Source organism: Filicampus tigris, chromosome 4 (genome assembly GCF_054856515.1).
Source record: "Filicampus tigris isolate MCC_2025a chromosome 4, RoL_Ftig_1.0, whole genome shotgun sequence".
NCBI classification, from domain to species: Eukaryota; Metazoa; Chordata; class Actinopteri; order Syngnathiformes; family Syngnathidae; genus Filicampus; species Filicampus tigris.
In genome coordinates, this window is record NC_141220.1 from 16,740,630 (window position 1) to 16,759,587 (window position 18,958).

An 18,958-nucleotide genomic window follows, 5' to 3' on the forward strand; every position below is an offset into this window, starting at 1 on the left:
AGTTGAATTCATGGGTGAACTTCTGAATGAATCTAGTGTTTTCCTATAAGACAAGATCACAGCTGTTTATTCAGTCGCAACTAGCTTGAGACATCAGCTGTGGGATATTGAGCTAAATCCACAAGGATTACCACTATGTCACACAATTCCTCCAAGCAGCATTTGTAAGACATTGGCATTGATAAAGGAGTATAGAACATTCAACACAGATTCCATTGAAAATTGGAAAAATAAAAAATAAAAAGGGGGGGACATCTTTTATTTACTTCTTTTATTCTGATTTTATTTACTTCTTTAATACCTAACTACACCTAAAAGGTTTGCCCTATCATACCATAGTGACTGAACATCCTAACTTACTTCTAACTTCCTAACTTCAAACGTTACATTAAGGAATTAAGTTTAGTATTTTCCAAAATGACTAAAACGAGCGAAAGTGCGCTAGGTCTCCTGACAAGCGTGCTATGTTTTCTATTGGCCATGACCCAAGAGAGGAAAAGGATCAAGACCCTCATTAGCAGAGTAGCTACCACAAAGACATTACTCTGTTTTGGAGGCTTAATATTCAGGCGTGCAGACGGAGCATAAACCAAGGCCCGTTTCTGTTCTAGACAACACAAACAATGGGGGACTCAGCAGACTGACAAGTAGCATCCCTGTTCTCCACTCTAAAACAGACACTAAGGAACAGGAAAGGAACACTTATTCTAGCTACAATGGTGCTGATCAAGTGAGAGACATATTACAGAAAATGTACTTGTTTATTGTGTGTACAGTGTTGCCTTGAGATATGAGTTTAATGTACTCCTTGACAATGCTTGCAGCTTAAAGCAGTCATATCTTAAATCATATTTCGCCATAGAAATGGAGGGAAATGCCATTAATCTGATAGTTTGTCAAAAAAAAGTGTAATTTTTGTGACGTTTTAATGACTTAACAGCACTCTATTATATTATGCTTTACATAGTTAAATATGGGGGGCACGGTGGTCGACCGGTTAGCATGTCCACCTCACAGTGCAGAGGTCGTGGGTTCAAATCCGGCCCCTGCCTTCCTGTGTGGAAGGCATGTTGTCCCTGTGAGTTTTCTTCGGGTACTCCGGTTTCCTCCCACTTTCCAAAAATACGCATGGTAGGTTAATTAGTCAGGCTAAATTGCCCATAGGTGTGATTTCAAGTGTGAATGTTTGTTTGTCTCTTTGTGCCCTGCGATTGGCTGGCAACCAGTTCAGGGTGTACCCCACCTACTGCCCAAAGACAGCTGGGATAGGCTCCAGCACGCCCGCAGCCCTTGTGAGGATAAGCGGGTTGGATAATGGATGAATGGATGGATGGATGGATAGTTATATATAATTTGAAAGAATTTAACAGTGTAAGGGAGCAGTATAAGAGAGACATGGATATACTGTACTGTACTCTTCACAGGGGTTAAAGACTATATATTTGCCTGTGAGTGTTCTTATATTAGCTGCTTACATGTGTTGCAGCACTGTTTGAGAGTATTGCTTAAAGGGTAACTACCACATAGAAGCTAATTATGAGCCCATGTGACGGTGGAGTTTCCCATTGTATGTCAGCATTAACATAGAGGAGGCTGTGGTTATTTGAAATACGCAACTATAATTTTAAAAAATGGATTTGCATTTTAACCATACGAAGTCAGTTTAATATTCGTAACGTATTCCTTTAAAATGTCAAAGCTGTTTGAGAGGTGGCACGGAAACACAATGGTGAGGAATGGGCCAACCTTGACATCAGAGTTGCGTGTTTATCAAAAAGACATGCAACTGCAAGCAGCTGATCCCACATACTGTAACAAACTGTCAAAATACAAAAAAAGATTGGCGTGGGCAGCGTGTCAGAGCTTCTCGGCCAAGCTCGGCTAGACGCAACAGTGATGTAATCCTTAATTGCAACAAACCATGTGACACAGGTTCAGCCAATCGCGATACTACTAAATGCAAATGACGTTCTCCCGAGGTTGCTCCTCATGAAACATTCACCACTGTCACACATTTTACTCATTCATGCCATGAAGCATAGCAACAGCGTAGCAGCTGAACCAACACCTTCTTTATAAACCAGGCAATCATGCTAGTAATCATGGCACAGGACCCAGTGTTGAGAGAGTGTTGAGGGCTTTTGAGTGAAGTATGATATGAACCTAAATACATCGTACATAGAAATAAGTTTTAACTTTTGAACTAACTTATACCACAACCATTTCTTTTCACAAAAACATATTTCACATTTCAAAATAATGTGTGCCGGGTTCATTGAAGACTCTATATTGTCTGTAGGTGTGAATGTGAGACATTTCTATATAATCTTACACGGTATTTATCGCTCAGCGGGAGAGGTGGGGGAAACGGAACGGACATTTCTATATAGAATCTTACACAGTGTTTATCGCTCAACGTGGGAGGTTAGGGGGGGTTCAGTCGGCCAAAGTTTACAGTCGGAATCGCTAACAGACGTTCCGGATTAGAGCCGAAACGGGCAAGGCGAGATCGGTCTAACAAAAAATATGTTTGTTTTTTTTCACGTACAAAAATTGTTATACGGTGTATACAATTTGAAATGATCAAAAAACGTATAAAATATGGGGGAAAACGTATTGTTGACAGGTATGGGCTCAATACCAAAAAACACACACACACGCAGCTCACCACCAACTCTGTCTTAAAGCCAAGTATACATACGTGCAAAGCCGCCTGTCTACCGACATATGAGAAACGTCTCAAAGGGAAGTCAACCCAAACCTATTTTTTCCAAAATATGTTCTACAGAGAGGCCACTAGTCCAAACACAACATTCTGATTAATATTGTGTTTGTAGAATGTGAGAAATACACCTGTTATTAGCTAGCTCAGGGGGCGGCCATTTTGTCACTTCTGTCGACTAAAGATGACATTGAAGTTGCTCAGGGCTCAGATAACGACCAATCGCGGCTCATCTTCAGAAAACAGGTGAGCCGTGATTGGTTGTTATCTGAGCCCTGAGCAATTTCGATGTCATCTTCAGTCGACAGAAGTGACAAAATGGCCGCCCTCTGAGATGGCTAAAAGTGGGTGCATTTTGCTGCTTAACTTATATTCCACAAACGCAATATTTATCAGAATGCCGCATTTCAACTAGTGGGCTTGCAAAGAACATATTCTGGAAAAAAATATGTTTTGGTTGACTTCCACTTTAAGTAGCACGCCTCCTCTTCTGCTTGTGAGGAAGATGGCCTCAAGCAGTAAAGCGCTAGCTGCACCTGTGCTCGCTGCACCTCCGCTCCTCTTTGGAAAGCAGGACGCGCGAAGCGTCGGATGGAACTTTTTACATAGCCGACAGCCGTGGCAAGCCTGCCAACATGACGCAGCCCGTCTGTAAGGCTTTTTTTAAGCAGAAGTGTTCATTTGAATGCGTCTGTTTTAATACTGTATGTTTAAAACCTCTTATGTTGAGTGTTTAAGCGTTCTTTACAGGTTTATACTCTGCTGATGCTTGACAATGACAATTAATAAACTTACATGTTATTTCAACCATTTCCTGTACATTTTAAATAAATGTTTAATGGTGCTGATAGGTTGGGTTCTGGAGCATATTATTCCAAATGTAATTGATTTTGTTGGGAAATTGTATTACTTGCTGTGAGACCAAACAGAGAGAAGCTATTTGTCAGGACTCTTCGAGGGCAATCCTGACCAGTGAGCAATTTTACATTGAGTTTGGGTAACTGTGGAGTCACCGTAGCAACAGTTGAGATGCTGGCACCGTGCTTCAAAGTAAAGCACTTCTCGATACACACCAGCTCCAATTCTGCACCACTTCACCAAAGAGACTCTAAGATGGCAGCGGACTTGAGGAAAATTTGGACTGTGTTACCAGTTCATTGTCCATTACCGCAAAAGTGGCAGGATAGTCAGCCCTGCTCAAGACTTTTATTTTCATAATATTCATTTTGTGTTTAAATGACACTGCCCACAAGCAGACGGTTGTGGTTTACTTGAATAAGACTTAACAGGAAAAACATGGGAAATCACAGGCCTCATTGTGTGCAAACTATAATTAACTCTTGATTACAGTGGGCCAGAACACAGCAGACAGCCATTCATTAAATCTGCAATTAATCAGAATCGCAACCCCCCCCCAAAAAAAAGACAACTGTGGCTTTCTTAAGCATAAATGCTGTTTAGTGTGAGAAGCAAGTGGTAAAACGTAGGTCTTTTGTCAACACACTTTTACGGTTTGAGCAACTGGAGAATACATTTCAAATGGGAGGAAGTGAAAACGAGTAAACTGCTCGCAAGACTCGGAGAGACTGCTTAAATAAAAGTCTTTCTATAAAAAAAGGCTCTTTCTATAAAAAAGCCTTTCTAAAGCCAACCAATCCCCTCAGGGATAAGCAAAGATTTTCTCCCGTGTCTGTGGTGACCGTCTTTTCCACACACTTTGTGAATCTTAGACGTCGCTTTTAAAGAACAATTAATGGCAATTTTGGGATTAATGACAGATAAGCAGACAGCACCACACTATAATAGTGGAGGCAGCTAAACACCAAAAGCTTTGCATTTTGCACAGGAGCATCTGAATGTCATTTAAATGTTTCTGACCTGACAAAAAAAAAATGTCAGCCTGACTCCCTGCTGTAACACTGCATCAAAATCACAGTAGAAGAGGCCTAAGGGCAAAAGAAGTTTTCGGGCTCATCCGTCAACCTGCATCCAGATGACAGCTGCAGCGAAAGGGCTCGCGGAATGATGAGATCTCACTTTTGACCACTCTTAAACACACAGGTGACCCATAATTCACTGAAACTGAATTAAATTCTTGCACACTGCCAGCTTCTTCTTTAAAATGATGTGCCTTCTGATGCCTTCATTCGGTGCGTTGTGTGCGTTTCTGTGGAAGATGGTTATGTTTACAAGGTGCTAGCAGTTCGCACAGCGGAGACACATGTCTATCAAAGGCAGGAATAACTCCAAATGTGGGGCATCAGATCAGTGAGGGTGTGCATCTGAATGTGGTGCTGTTTGACGTAACAAGAACAGTCAAATTGCAAAAGTCTGGAAACATGATCAATCATTGAAAAAGAGAAGGATTGTGACCTCATTTTATTTCTACTTTCATTTTACACTCTGCGTTGATGTTGGGCTTAGCTGACGGTATGACGCTCTTCTTCAGGCCAGAAACTATGAGACTTAATCAACAGCACCTCTGCTGATTACAGCAATGTAGTGTACTCCATGTAACCTCAATTCCTCCAAGACATGATAAATCAAGAAATCCACAAAGTCCACACTCCGGAAATAATTGACCACGATCAATCAATTATTATGCCCACACCTTGAATACATATCAATTTGCTCTGGAGATGCAATAGCCCTGTAACGCTTGATTTTGTATGAAGGCTTCATTGACAATTACCCATGACATTATATAACGTTTAGCCTATAGGTGAAACTAACATCACCAACTGTTAGATGATGCGAATTTTTTTTAATTTACATTTTTGCTCTATCACTTAATAAACAGAACCAGAACGAGAGACAAAATGGTAAAGCTAGTCATTTGAAGGAATGCCAAAGCTTCTGCTATGGCTCTAATGCACCAATTGTACGGGCTTTGTGGTAGAATTGGTCAGAAGTGTACTGAAATCACTTATTCCAATGCAAAGCTATATCCAAATGGTCCCGCAATGACTTCCTTCCCAAACATGCATCAACTATAACATTAGCTACAACGGACCAAACAAATTGCTGTTCTACATCACTGCAAGTAAAATCGATCCATCCATATTCTGTAAAACATCTTACTCATTCAGGTTGCGAGTGATCTGGAGCCTATATGCAGCTGACTTTGGTCGAGAGGTATACCCTGGACCGAGCCAACCGCCAGACACTTGAAGACGAAGCATTTATCCTCAAATTCACACCTATGGATACTTTAGTCTTCAGTGACAACCAAACTAATACAATCTCGTATTTCATCTCATCAAATCAATACCACTGTGAGAATGTTAATTACAATTGATTAGCATTAAGGTATCTTTGTAAAGGTTTGCGTAAGAGGCTTTAAAACTGCAGGTGTATCTCATGTCACGGCCAGTGAGTGTAGGATGAAAATAGTTCGAAGGAAATGGAAGACACAAGCGAAAAGGCCTTCGCTTGGAAATAGCCTCTTGAGATAACATAGCGCTTGCTTTGGCACTTAACGCTTGCTTTGGCAGGAAGGCTTCAAGAGCCCCAGCGAGAGCTTTCTCCTCTTTCTCTCCATTCCCCTCCTTTTTTCATGCCATGTTGACGTCAGCCGGCCTGACCATGCGACTGTGCTGCAAACAGAACACCTGCTGGCCTCACTGTCCGTCTCTGCCTCGCCTCTCAGAGCACAAACAACACTGATGCCCAGTCACCGTCTTAGAGTATCTCTTTCGCGCCTTATCATGGGACACAAAGAGGAGCGTAAGCCTGTTGATGACAATGGATATCAAAGCAGGAAGAATCTTGGAGGTCTTATGAATGTTTCATTGTTCAACAAGGCAGGTTAATGTTGCCTTGGCAAGTCTTTAATGTGTCTAGTCAGCAACGTCTCCGGGGATGTCTTTTTACACCTCTTTTAATCCTTAACCGCAGCATCCACCAAGAGGAAGAAATTGTTTTGTAATTGATGTGACAGGTTCTTTTTCAACTGCTCGGCAGGATGCAAGCATGAAGAAAAAAAAGTGTAACATCATCAAAGCTTGCAGTGGATGGACAGTAGCTACAAAAAGATGTTCCCAGCAGTTCTTTTGATCTCTTTACAGGTGTTTTACTTCAATAAATGTAGACTGTTCACCACATTGAGGAGAATACTATCCATGGAAATGGAAGGGATACCTTGTATGTATTATTCAAGAGCCTGCCTACGTAAAAATCTGCAGTGACATTCTATAAATTATTCCCGACTAGCAGCGATCCGTCAATAAATCGCCACAAGGTAAAAGGCAGAATACCTTTGGCGTTCCATCTGCTGAGCTGTATAAAGTCAGAAGTAGAAATACGTTAGGAGTCTATTCCTCTCTTTCAAGGGGAAATTTAATCCTCACTACAGTGTCCTCACATGTATACACCAACTGTTAAATGTTGGTACCTTTTCCATGGCCAGAAAAATCAGGTATGTACATGTACAAAACCGACACGTAATAGCGCCGGCCCTGTGACAACCTGTTGTAGCCTTAAATGTATTGGATGTTATGGTATTAGTGAAAGTTACTGTCAGAAATAGGTCAACAGTAGGAATCTCTCAGGGTACATTTTACAGTAATGTACCCCACAGGGCATTTCATTGGTCCAAAAAACGTATAAGTACCTTCTTCACTCAACAGCTCAACAACAGACAGTAACTTGTTCCCTTGGTCTATATCTGCTACACATGATTAGTACCAAACAGTTGGGCTAGTGAAGTGTAGTCTCTATGTAACCAATGTCAGTGGTTATTTGGCATAAACAATAAAATTGGTAGTTGCATAACCAAACAGATTGGTCAAATTCTGACCAATCTATTGATTAATGTAACCCAGGGGTCTTCATTCCTGTTCCTTGAGGGCCACTGTCCTGCGTGTTTTCCATCTCTTCCTGCTGCAACACACCAGATTCAAACGATCAACAAGGTCTGCAGAAGCTGTATAACGATTCTGATCATTTGAATCAGGTATATTGCAGTAGGAGGACAAATAAAACACCCAGGGAACCGCTCCTCGAGGAACAGGATTGAAGGCCCCTGACGTAACCAATATCAACTTAACCAACTAGATTGTTTTTGCTTTTTTTTTTAAACAATCCGTTTTTAGGGTGAACAAGATAATGCACCCAAAAAAGTACTGTGATGTTTATGAAGTGCGGTAAACTGCTCTTGTCCTGTGATCAAAATAATGACATCCAAGTTCTATTATCAAAACCAACAGTTACGAAGAAAGTCAGACAGCTGAACTATATCACAAAGTTACACGCACGGTCCCAAGCTATAAAGGTATGACCCAGGTGACAAGGCACTAGCATACCGGCCTCATCCTGTGCCTCAAAATGCAAATGCCGGCAATATCATTATGAAAGCCAACACGAACATATCCCATAAGGCGTATAATTAGACTGACGAAATGCCTCACAGTCAAGTGTCAAAGCTATAAACGTAGGTTACTGCACGGTCAGGAATACAGTAGGAGTCCCTCAGGGTATATTCTACAGTTATGCACCCCATAAGGGATTTTACGGGTGCAAAAGGGCCATTGTCATTACTCGCATTAGAATAGCCTACACTAACATAAGACATAAGGCAAATTGATGCATTCAGACAATCTGTCAAAGACGTTCAGGCTGTTTAAGTCAAATGTCTTTATACTGTCCCAGTGACAGTGCATTGTAAAGCTATAGAGCACTGACAGCAAATATGGCCTCTAGCTGATGTGTTTTGACAATACTGGGTCACGGGGGGTAAATGCATCACCCTAAATTAGCGTTAGGTTGTCTGAAATGACAAAACCAAGAGCACACTTCAGGTCAGCTTCTCGCCAGAGAGCAGTAGAGGACGCATGCGAGGCAGTCCCTCTGCTGAATGCCAGTCAACTCGACCACAATCACACAATGGCCCGACAGGTGACTCACCTGAATGGTGCACGTATATTCCGAGTCGTCCAGCAGCCGGACCGTGCAGCTGTATTCTCGCTCGAGATTCCTGACGCTGCCACTCACGAATCGGCTCAACATCTTCGCTGCGCGTCTCGGCCGGGAACAATAAAGTCAGCACAAACAGTGCAAGTAAACGTCACAACGACCACACTCCCGGGTCCCCTAAACGGCCCGCAGCCGCGCATCGAGTCGCGGAGCTATGCACCATCGCGGTTCCGTCTGGTTGGCGTTGTGTTACGTTGCGTCGTGCGGTGATAAGGTAGCAACAATCCCAGGATGCCCGCATCCACACGCAGTGACGCTTCGCTCTGTTGTGTGTCTGATGTCGGATCCCCCGCCCCCCACCACCACCACCACCTCTCCATTCACATTCACTGCCACTTGAGCTGGCGGGCGGGCCCCAATGAAATCTGACGTCAAAGTGAACCAACCGGAGGGCGAAGGGTTTTTGTCCCTTCACTTTAATGCCCACATTTTGTCACACTCACCCCACATTACACAGAAGATTTTCACAAGTGTGCTCATTTTTCGTGCTATCGAACCTGGAGATAACCTGGATAAGAGACCAAATTCAATATTCAGATTTATATATTTTTGCTAATTAATGCTGTTAAAACATGGCAGGTTGAGTTTAAGTTCCAAATGTCGATTTAAATATTTTTTTAAATATTTTATTTACGCGTCAACTCATGAAGAGAATTAGACTGCCCCCTGCAGGAGTTATGCCGTTACCGCATTATAAAAACTAATGTTCCCTTCCCTTTTTAACAAAACGACCACGTCAGCATCAAGGCATTTGTCACTAACGTAACTATCGAGTCAATAAAGTAAAAAAAAAAAAAAAAAAGGAATGGAAGAAACATAAAAATACTCTATCCCGTCTGCCGTGACCCGGATTCGAACCGGGGTTGCTGCGGCCACAACGCAGAGTACTAACCACTATACGATCACGGCGAGCTAACCGGGACTGAACACTTGCAGATCAGGTTCACGTCAAAGTGTTAAGTCGTCAATGTTCGCTAGCGAAACTGAACTGCAATGTATTTGAACAACAACGACTATTTGGTAAGAAGTCCGTTTTCTTTAAATGTACTGATTTGCCTTTGCCTAAAAGTAACGCAATGCACTTTACCACATCCCACAAATCGAAAATTCTACAATGGTAAGATAACAGTTTAGGTTGGTAAGATTCAAACTTTACAACCATACCAATCTGAGTTAATTATTTGAACTGTCCGCTTACTAAGATAAACGTAGGAATTCCAAGACAATTACCGGTATTCAGTAAGTGACATCAAGCACAACACAAGCCTTGCTCTATCCAGGGCAAAGTTGGATAAATAATTGTCTTTATTAGACACATATCCGTGGCTAGCCAGCTTTCCACTTGTTAAAAAAAAAGTAATCGACAATGAATGAACAATACCAACGTTTAAACTAAATTATACAAAGCAAGAGTGTACGTTGATGTTTTTCAGTGTTGGATGATTGGAGGCTGAATTCATCATCATGAATCACCTAAAGTTATTAAATATGAACAAGGCTAACATATGAAGTCTTGTAGCTCATTCTCATCATTCTCCTCAGGTTCATTGCACCTAAAGGATGCCACTTGAGCACCACACTCAGCCTTCCTGGTAAAGGGCTGACGTGCACCAGCCCGAGTCAGATTAAGTGGTTGCTTGCTGTGTGAAATGTTGCCCATACTCTGGGCGGAAGCAGCGTCTTGTTTCCTGGGTGATGTGGTTTTAATTGTCTCGTACAATTTACAGGACGCCACCAAAGGTTTTCCGATGTCCACCTGTTGGCTCTCTGTGAGACGTAGTCTACTCTCCATGTGAGTATAGTGTAGATCCATCCTAATGACCAGTGATTCCTAACAAAGGGCAAGAAAAATACTATATTATAAAAATGTGTTTTTATCCTCTTTTTGCTGTAATTATCTACCTTTAGCTTTTGGAGTCCACACACTCGCAGAGTACAATCAGGGTTATCAGCTTTGTCGAATAGTATGGAGTCCATCTCATCAAACCTTCCGGGCCCAGAATAAAGTTCTTCCATTGGCTAAGAAAGCACAGGGTGAAGTAATTTCTCAGCAGCATATTTTGTCAATACAGTAACTCACTTCCTAAATATTATAATCAGCCACCAGATGTCAGTGTAGGCCATCAAAATATTTCTCACACTGCGATGTAAAATGAAACTAACAACTCCTTCCTGCTTTGTGTTTATGTGGTTTTGGTGAGGCGGAAGGTGCATGTCTATTTATGGGCATGACTTCCTCATACTTGTGAAACGTGGGTGAGTGGTCATTTTTCAATTTTCGAATGGAAACTTGAGAGCATCATTGGTGAGCAATGTGGAATTTATAATGCTGACAAAACTTGGCATCACACCATTACTAAATGACTCAAAATGAATCTTTTTTTTTCCTGTTGTTTTTACTTACAGTGTATTTCCTGTACATTTTAATCTTAAAGTGACTTAGTCGTTGTGGTTTTTGAGGTGGTTTGACAGATTGGTTCATAGTAGAGTATTATGCAGGAGGGAAACAATATTTACAGGTATGCTACTCAGCGTGATGGTGCAGTTGTCCGTTTTGGGGCCTGTGGTCTTTATAACTCCAAAAGCCACCATGACGTTCGAGAACAAAGCTGAGAAGCTGACTTCCACTTCTACTCCACAAAGGAACATCAACCGTTTCTTCCTTGGTAGCTCTGAAAACATAAGAACATAAAATAATTTAAATAAAAAAGTATTTCATACTCTAGTTAAGATATTCTTTAATCCAGGTGTCAGCAGACCCATTAACACGATAAGCCTGTGATAATAAAATTACCTTCAAGGTCAGGTATATTTCAGGCACTTATGAGATGTCACAAACCGCTTTTATTCACATAATAGACATGAACACTTAACAAAGAGGAAACCAATTCACAACGTTGCTTCTTTATAAGGAAGTACTTTCTGGATGTTTTTAAATAGGAAATCACATGCTGTAGTGTAGGAGGTGTGAGCAACAAATGTATTGCTCTGACTCAAGGTGAAATTGAGTCAGTGTTGATCAAACAAATTTAATTAAAAAACAAAAGTGACACACCATTTGCTTGTCGCCAGCAAAAATCTCTCAGGTGTAGCTCCCTTGTGTGGCCGGCCGTCTGAACCGGATCGGCAAGCGACCGAGGTTCCTTTAGGGTGTGCTTGATTTCTACAGCCTGCTTGCCTGTGACCAGAGGGTCTCGACCTAAATCTAACAGAAGGAAAACAGGGTCAGTGTGTTGACATTTTTTTTCAACCCAAATTTTCTTTGAAAGTCTTTACAGAATCTGAAGATTGGTATACAATGCGTTTAAGTCCATACAAGCCTGACTGAAACTCATATTTGAATCAGGGCCAATCTCAATTGCCATGATGAAGAGTAAAGATGGGGTTAATAAATTGAAGTCAGCAGTCAAGTATGGCTCAGTTTGTCAGTGCGGTGTTAGATTTAGGAGTAAATCACTAGCATTGGCTTTCGGTCAGTTCACGCAATACACTGCACGTTGGAATTTAACACAACACTCAAACGTTAATCACAACAGTTCCGGTAATCTACCTCAGCATGTAACTGCCTCGGTTACCCCATAGCTGGGAGTGAGGTTTGTAAAGTATTTATGGGATGCACATGGTTGACTTTGAGGAACTTAGGGGAATTTGCTGAGGTAACTGAGTGGACACACAACCCTTAGGAGAAATATATACAGCAGATGACTGCGGAGAAATGAGGAAGGAAAAAAAGAACACATAAAAGTAAGATGGGGATCAAGTCAAGTTCGTCTTTTTGGTTCATCTCTGGCAATTAATATGGTAAAATTCAACCTGGCACTAATTCCTTATCCCAAATGAGGGAATTTATCAAGGGTAAACAATTATTTTATGGAAAGAAAAAAAACATTTCTTCCTCATTACTTCAAAGGTAGTAGTCCTACACACCTACACTCTAAAAACAGTTGGGTTGAAAATAACACAATTTGGGGTCAAAAATGGACCGATACACAATTTGGGTCAATTTGACCCAACTTTCTTGGTTGTTTTTGCAAAAAGTAACCCCCAAAAATGGGTCAATTTGTACAAAACAACCCCCCAAAATGGACTGTTTTGGACAAAACAATGCAAGAAAGCGGGTCAAATTGACCCGATTTGTGATTCAGTCCATTTTTGACCCAAAATTGTGTTATTTTTAACCCAACTGTTTTTAGAGTGTACAATCCCATTTTGATAGGCCTGCACACAATTAAAAAAAAGTGTGTTTTTTTTTAACTCCATTGCAAATGTAGCAAAGTCATATATCAACAGATGCATCTCATTAATATAATCTGGCCAAGATGAGCATAAATCAAATAAATAGTTGTATTCACTAATTTTGATTTAAAGTATTTTAATAATGTTTATGTGGCGAAATAATTCAGTCACAGCTGGTTTGCGAATGAACTCATGAGCAGGAGCAAAGGAGAGCCGTGGGAGTGTCCAAAAGGTCAAGCAGCTGTCTTGTGCTCTGTGGCGCTCAGGTTTCTTGCTGTTCTCAAGCCGCCGACAGTATGAACTTCCAGAGAATGAGGTCGCATGTTAAAAGTGTCTTCAAAAATTATCGGCACATGAGACGGACAGAGAAGCACCCTCTTAAAGCGGAAGTCAATCCAAGCATATTTTTTTCAAGAATATGTTCCCAGCAGGCCCACTAATTGAAACACAGCATTCTGATTAATTTTGCGTTTGTGGAATATAAATTAAGTAGCAAAATGCACTTGTTTTTAGCCATCTCTGGGGGTGGGCATTTTGTCTTCTGTCGACTGAAAATGACATCACAACTGCTTACAACGACCAATCACAGCTGACCTGTTCTTTGAATCTGAGCCGTGATTGGTCGTTGTGAGCAGTTGTGATGTCATTTTCAGTAGACATTAGACAAAATGGCCGCCCCCAGAGATGGCTAAAAACGAGTGGATTAACACTTATTCCACAAACGCAATATTTATCAGAATGCCCTGTTTCAACTAGTGGGCTTGCATAAAACATATTCTTGAAAAAAATATGTTTGCGTTGACTTCCGCTTTAAACTGTGAACCACTGGTAAAACTGTAATAATCACAGGTCTTGCATGAAAGAGCGCAAAAATGAGCCGCCAATCTGTCTGTGGTCCAGCCAACTCTCCAGGAAGATAATAAGTGTTTTCTTTCATCTATTTACCCTGCGCCAACCAACCTTGCGGCTGTGGAAGTCCTTTTTCAGAGCATTTTACATGCTTTCTTTGATACACTTACCCTCAGACACTCTCTCTAAGACATGTGTGACTTTTTCTCTCTGGAGGATGTGCTTGTTCAAGTAGTTGGTGAAGATTCCTGTACTTCTTCCCCCATCCTGGACTTCAAAAGCCTCAGCATCTTCACACCTGAATGAATGGGTGCATTCATAAAATGTGATGTAAAGCTTTTAATGTCTAAAACGACTCAGGCCAATGACAACAGCACAGTGAGCTGATTTTGTAAGAAAATATTTGGATATATTATAACTTGGAAATGTACATACGTGCCATAGCCATACACGGTATTTCCCTTAGGCTGCTGTGGCATGATGGCTGATGCTGTGCGCTGCTGGTTGTGCCTTCAAAAAAGTACATTTAGATTAGGGGTGGGGATTTTACAGTCCATCATGCAACTCTAGAAACAAATACTTCACAAAAACTGTTGTAAAAAGCCTAAAAATATGTACAGTAATCAAGAAATGCTCATAATATGTAGCTAGTTACAATTATTTGATGCTTTACCTTTTCTTTTTAATAAATTGAGTCCTAACCTGATCACATTCAAATAACATATTTTTAAATAAAAAGAGAAGTCTGTCTACTAAGGTTACCATTTGCGGCAGGTATCAAGTAGGATAACATTCAGCGCAGTGTGTCGTTCCTGCATTTGCAGCATGATCCGTTGCACACACACACAGTTTTCTGTTTGGTAGGGTTGTGGAGCATCCACGGGCACCAAGTAATTTCTCCCAACACATTCATACCCGTGGCCCGCATAGTAGAAAAGGCCTGTAAAGGGTGATGAAATAGATTGCACAATTTCAGCGTTAAGTATGAACATGTGCCTGATATGAAGAGAATGGAGCACTCAGAAAAGTGAGACTGAGGTAAACAAATGCCTGTCATCCGTGCAATGTGTTATGTTACGAATACATTAAATGTAATGTTGTGAAACTGATATGAGAATGACACGCAACACCATAAATAGCCAGCACTTCTTCCTATGAGCAATACTTATTTCTACGAAGACACACAGTAACCGTGGCCATGTGTTACGTTTCAGATTACAGTACATCTTTTTTTATTATATAGGTACAATAAACCCCTGCTATATAGCGAAAAAACAAATGGACACCCACACATTTTTTTTTTAGAATTGCTTATATTATTTGCCAGTATTAATACTCCGCCACCGTTCATGATCGGCCGATTTTCGTGACAAATTACGTGAGCGGGATATTTGATCAAAGCCTTTTATTGTCGATCAAAAAATCCGATCACCCGCAGCTCATGCTTCGCAGTCTACTGCCGTGAGAGACCAGCCCGTGTGCAGTGTCGCATCACCGCCCCCTGATGCAGTGCTGTCACAGCGCAGTATTAGCTCTGGGTATTAGTGTCGGTGTCATAAAACCCTGATCGGAACATCCTTAATTAATACAGTAGCTATAGTATACAGTATTTGTTTAAATCATAAATATACAAGTATACGAAACACTTTAATATCATTTCAAACTCATCTTATAACATTACCATTAAAAATAAATGACTTAAAGGAAAAAAGAAAAAAAATGCACTGTACACATGTACTGTATATGCACTTACAACCCAGGCTAAACTTAGCTTCACCCCATCATACAAGTACTGCATTTTCGTTTCTCAGTCGAGATGCATCACTTCAACATACTTTCTTGACACAATTACTACTTTCCTGTTAACCAGGGTTTGGTGCCATCTCGTGGCTTTTTAGAGCATTATAGAAAACTGTGAATTTTTCAGTAAATAACTGAGGGTAGGTTCCATCCATGGAAAAAAAAAACCTCATAGGTGATTTTGCTATAAGCTAACGGTGAAAAGACATGGGTACATTACTGTACCTACTTACCATAAACTCCTCTGTCTAGGAGGTCAAAAAACGTGTCTAGAGCAGCCAGCATCTCCACCTTGGTGAGATCCAGCAAGGACACCACTCGGAATCCCAGCTGCTGCAGGAGGTTGGCGAGCTCATGTACATCCATCACTGGAGCCATTAAGCCAGGGTGGTTGGAGTAATTCAAGTTGCCGATAAGTAAGGCAACTTTGTCCACGGCTGAAACAGATGATGAAAATAGGTTTATGTTTATTCACTGTAAAAATAAAAAGCATACATTGTCCCCCTCTTGAAATAACAATAGGATGGGTTGAAAAGGAAATTCTCGAAAAATGTACCTTTGGTTGCTGATAGAGGAAGATGATCATTTTTAACTGGATGGAAACAACAGAAAACCTCAGTCAGCATTTTTTTTCCAACAACAGTGAATGATTTTGTCAAGAACTATTGCATAGGATGTTGCAATCTATTTGTGATGCACATTGCATACTGCAACAAACAGCAAAAGGGAGAAACAATGCTAGTAGTTTCACTTTACATTGCCACTGTTCTGCTCGGACACAATACCATTTGGATTCTAACAACTTCCCTTTTACTCCGCAGAAATGGGGAAAGTACCTTCAGCATAATGGAAACCAAAATGCTGAGTTTTAATTCAGTGGGATGACATGAAATGTGAAGTAAATGTCTTTTGTTAGATAACATTTTCACAGGAAATTAAGGACGTTTCAGTGAAAAGTACAGGAAAGTTTGTCTTTTCTGGGGGCGATAAGTTTCATCCGTGACTTACCAACGTCAACTTCGACGGGTTCGCTCCATATTTCTTCCAGCACGTTGGAGACTGAGCACAAGTATGCTCCTTTATGTTTGGCCTCGGCGTGCTCAATCTACAAGTAGCACAATAGCTCATTCATTGGCCTGCACGTGAGATTATACTCCACTGCACATCAAATATCAGGCTACATATTAACCGACCTTCCTTAATGAATAACATGGTTAGCAAGGGGTGCGTGACATAGTGTAAACAACTAATATTAGCACTTGCCAAACATCCTTGCTTACCTGCAGGGTGTCAGTAGTGTTTTTTAACAGCGGATGCCCATTTCTGTACCATTGGTAGCGCGGAGCAGGATTGCCAAAGGCAGCGCAGCGGAGAGTAATTTTTGCACCTAGTTGGACTGTCTGGGGTTTGGGGTTGATAGCAATGTGGGGCTCCCCCTGCCACTGCAGCGGCAAACCTGACATTGTTGGGGAAAGAATGAAATCCACAAGAGTATTAATGAAACACCCACGAGACTTAATGATATGCAAAGCCACAGAGGTTCAGCATGCTGTGGATCGGTATGGAATATGGTCACTGTTACCTGATGCATCGATGTCTAGCACCTTCACTTTCACCCACTCACTGAACACCCAGTTAGAAAAGTTATCATTCACCCGGCACACATAGCAGTGGGTTTTAATGGCATCGATGATCAGATCTGCCTGAATTCCACCATATACCTTTAAAGGGGGGGAAAAAACATCCATTAATATGTTGAAAATAGGGATTCTCATGTTCTGGAGTAGATGCAAAGTGGATCCAGATACACTGACAATCAAGATGTGGTATGGTTTGACAGGATGTCATACCCGCAAAATGATGCAATGTGCCATCAGCCACTTTTAGTCAGACTACCAAATTTGAGTTGTAACAGAAGACCTGGCATTTATCCGCCTTTGCCTTCGACACAGAACACAGCAAAGCAGGATATGGATACAAAAACCTAGGGTGTCCCAAAATTATGTTGAAAAAATACAGGCTTTATGTATTAAAATACCAACAACTTATTCAACCTGAAATAGATTTTATAACCAATTTTACAAAGACACTGATTTAATTTTGCCAGAATTTTTGCTACACACAAGAAAAAATGTAAAAAAATAAAAATGTCTTCACCCTAATGTAAAGGAAAACATTTTTACACATCTCTTTCAAATTTGAGATCATTTGAGCGGGAATAGCCATGTTAATCGACAACAAAATGAGGTCAAATTTTTCTGGACACCCAGTACTTAGACACCAACACATATGGCAGGAGATGTTAGTCTCGGGTGTCAAACTTCACACCTTTTGCCTGCCTTTCCGGCATTCCCTTATACACAGACACCCTCCTGCCTCTGTTACAGCTCTGATTCGACCAGAGGTTTTACAGCTTTGAATTGGACAAAACAATACTCACATAGATGCTGAATATATTAAATAAATATGGGCAGACAACTAACTACATGCACGATTTGCTAATTTGCTTACTCTGACAATCAGAAGCAGAAAACGGTAGTTTAAAGCCACTGAAAACACTGGGCATATTAGAAATCTCAAAATTGTACGTCAACAAACAATACTGCAAGCAGTGCCGTAAGAGAAACGCTTCAAAATAAAGAGACATTTAATATACATACATTTAATACAATTCATTTAATACAAGAATACATTTAAACAATTCAATTCCATTTCAGCTAATATTAAAATGCATTTTGTAAATGTAAATCGCTGCATCTGAGTGTTTATTCTAGTAGTGACGGCCTACTCTGGTGTCTCCCACATACCTCGTAATTATCGCCATCATCACCATCAGTGAACCACTGGTACTTCAGGATGCCTGCAGCCTCAGCACGGACACTCAGGGTCACCTTGTAGTTCACAGGCACACACACAGATACGGGCTGGCGCTCGATGACAATGTCTGAAATAAGACAAGAAACTCGCACTCACTCATCTTCACGAAGAACGCGTGATTGTAAATCATGGTCGCGGTGCATTATACAGCAGTAACACACCTCCGATCATCCTAGCACGGGGATGGAACCACTCATCAATGCATTTCCTTCTTTTTATCAGCGTTATTTTCCCTTTAGGTTAGGCATTTACTTGAATGAAATAACTCAGTTGATCAAAAAGCGCGTCGTGTTTCTATGTGATCAAAGAAAGAAAGCAGAAGAAAGAAAAGAAGTTAACCGAGCTCTTTCTCTGTTTTAGCGGCAACGACAAGCTGTTTAGAGTTTTAAAAAAATCTTCTTCTTTTTTTTTTTAACAGTATAGAAGGTAATGGTGATTGGGTGCATACCTGCCATCAGCGCTTCACCAGTAGCTGCCAGAGATTGTTTCTCTTATCACGAC

The 18,958-nt window shown here is 40.9% G+C and overlaps 2 protein-coding genes and 1 non-coding gene across 6 annotated transcripts in view; all 3 read right to left on the reverse strand.

The window, feature by feature from the left end:
- The window catches only part of frmd5a (FERM domain containing 5a), a 63,154-nt gene extending 54,181 nt beyond the window's left edge, over positions 1 to 8,973 (reverse strand). For all 3 annotated transcript variants that reach the window (XM_086028948.1, XM_086028949.1, XM_086028947.1), the window contains exon 1: positions 8,627 to 8,973. In XM_086028948.1, the coding sequence (XP_085885074.1) occupies positions 8,627 to 8,728 (102 nt within the window). In that variant the 5' untranslated portion in view covers positions 8,729 to 8,973. The remainder of the gene's footprint in view (positions 1 to 8,626) is intronic.
- Positions 8,974 to 9,532: 559 nt separating this feature from the next.
- trnah-gug (transfer RNA histidin (anticodon GUG)) lies at positions 9,533 to 9,604 on the reverse strand. The gene has a single exon. It is a non-coding gene; the product is annotated as a tRNA-His (tRNA).
- Positions 9,605 to 9,982: 378 nt separating this feature from the next.
- Positions 9,983 to 18,958, reverse strand: malt3 (MALT paracaspase 3). 2 transcript variants are annotated; one of them, XM_086028616.1, is made up of 15 exons: positions 18,906 to 18,956; positions 18,619 to 18,751; positions 18,388 to 18,524; positions 17,163 to 17,301; positions 16,861 to 17,036; positions 16,589 to 16,685; positions 16,137 to 16,172; positions 15,814 to 16,017; positions 14,543 to 14,720; positions 14,216 to 14,290; positions 13,951 to 14,078; positions 11,751 to 11,900; positions 11,213 to 11,367; positions 10,598 to 10,714; positions 9,983 to 10,526 (listed from the first exon to the last, which is right to left on the reverse strand). In XM_086028616.1, exons 2-15 carry the CDS (start codon positions 18,626 to 18,628, stop codon positions 10,194 to 10,196), a joined length of 1,935 nt encoding a protein of 644 aa, XP_085884742.1. In that variant the 5' UTR covers positions 18,629 to 18,751; positions 18,906 to 18,956; the 3' UTR covers positions 9,983 to 10,193. The 2 variants fall into 2 exon arrangements, with proteins under 2 accessions (XP_085884742.1, XP_085884743.1); XM_086028617.1 differs by lacking the exon at positions 18,619 to 18,751 and having other exon boundaries at positions 18,906 to 18,958.

What these genes read in the sequence shown, in the direction of transcription:
- malt3 (XM_086028616.1), bottom strand. An exon ending in GCTAGACATCGATGCATCAG is followed by an intron (nt 17,037 to 17,162) that starts GTAACAGTGACC and finishes CAACAATGTCAG; the next exon opens with GTTTGCCGCTGCAGTGGCAG. An exon ending in CTTAGAGAGAGTGTCTGAGG is followed by an intron (nt 11,901 to 13,950) that starts GTAAGTGTATCA and finishes TCCTTCTGTTAG; the next exon opens with ATTTAGGTCGAGACCCTCTG.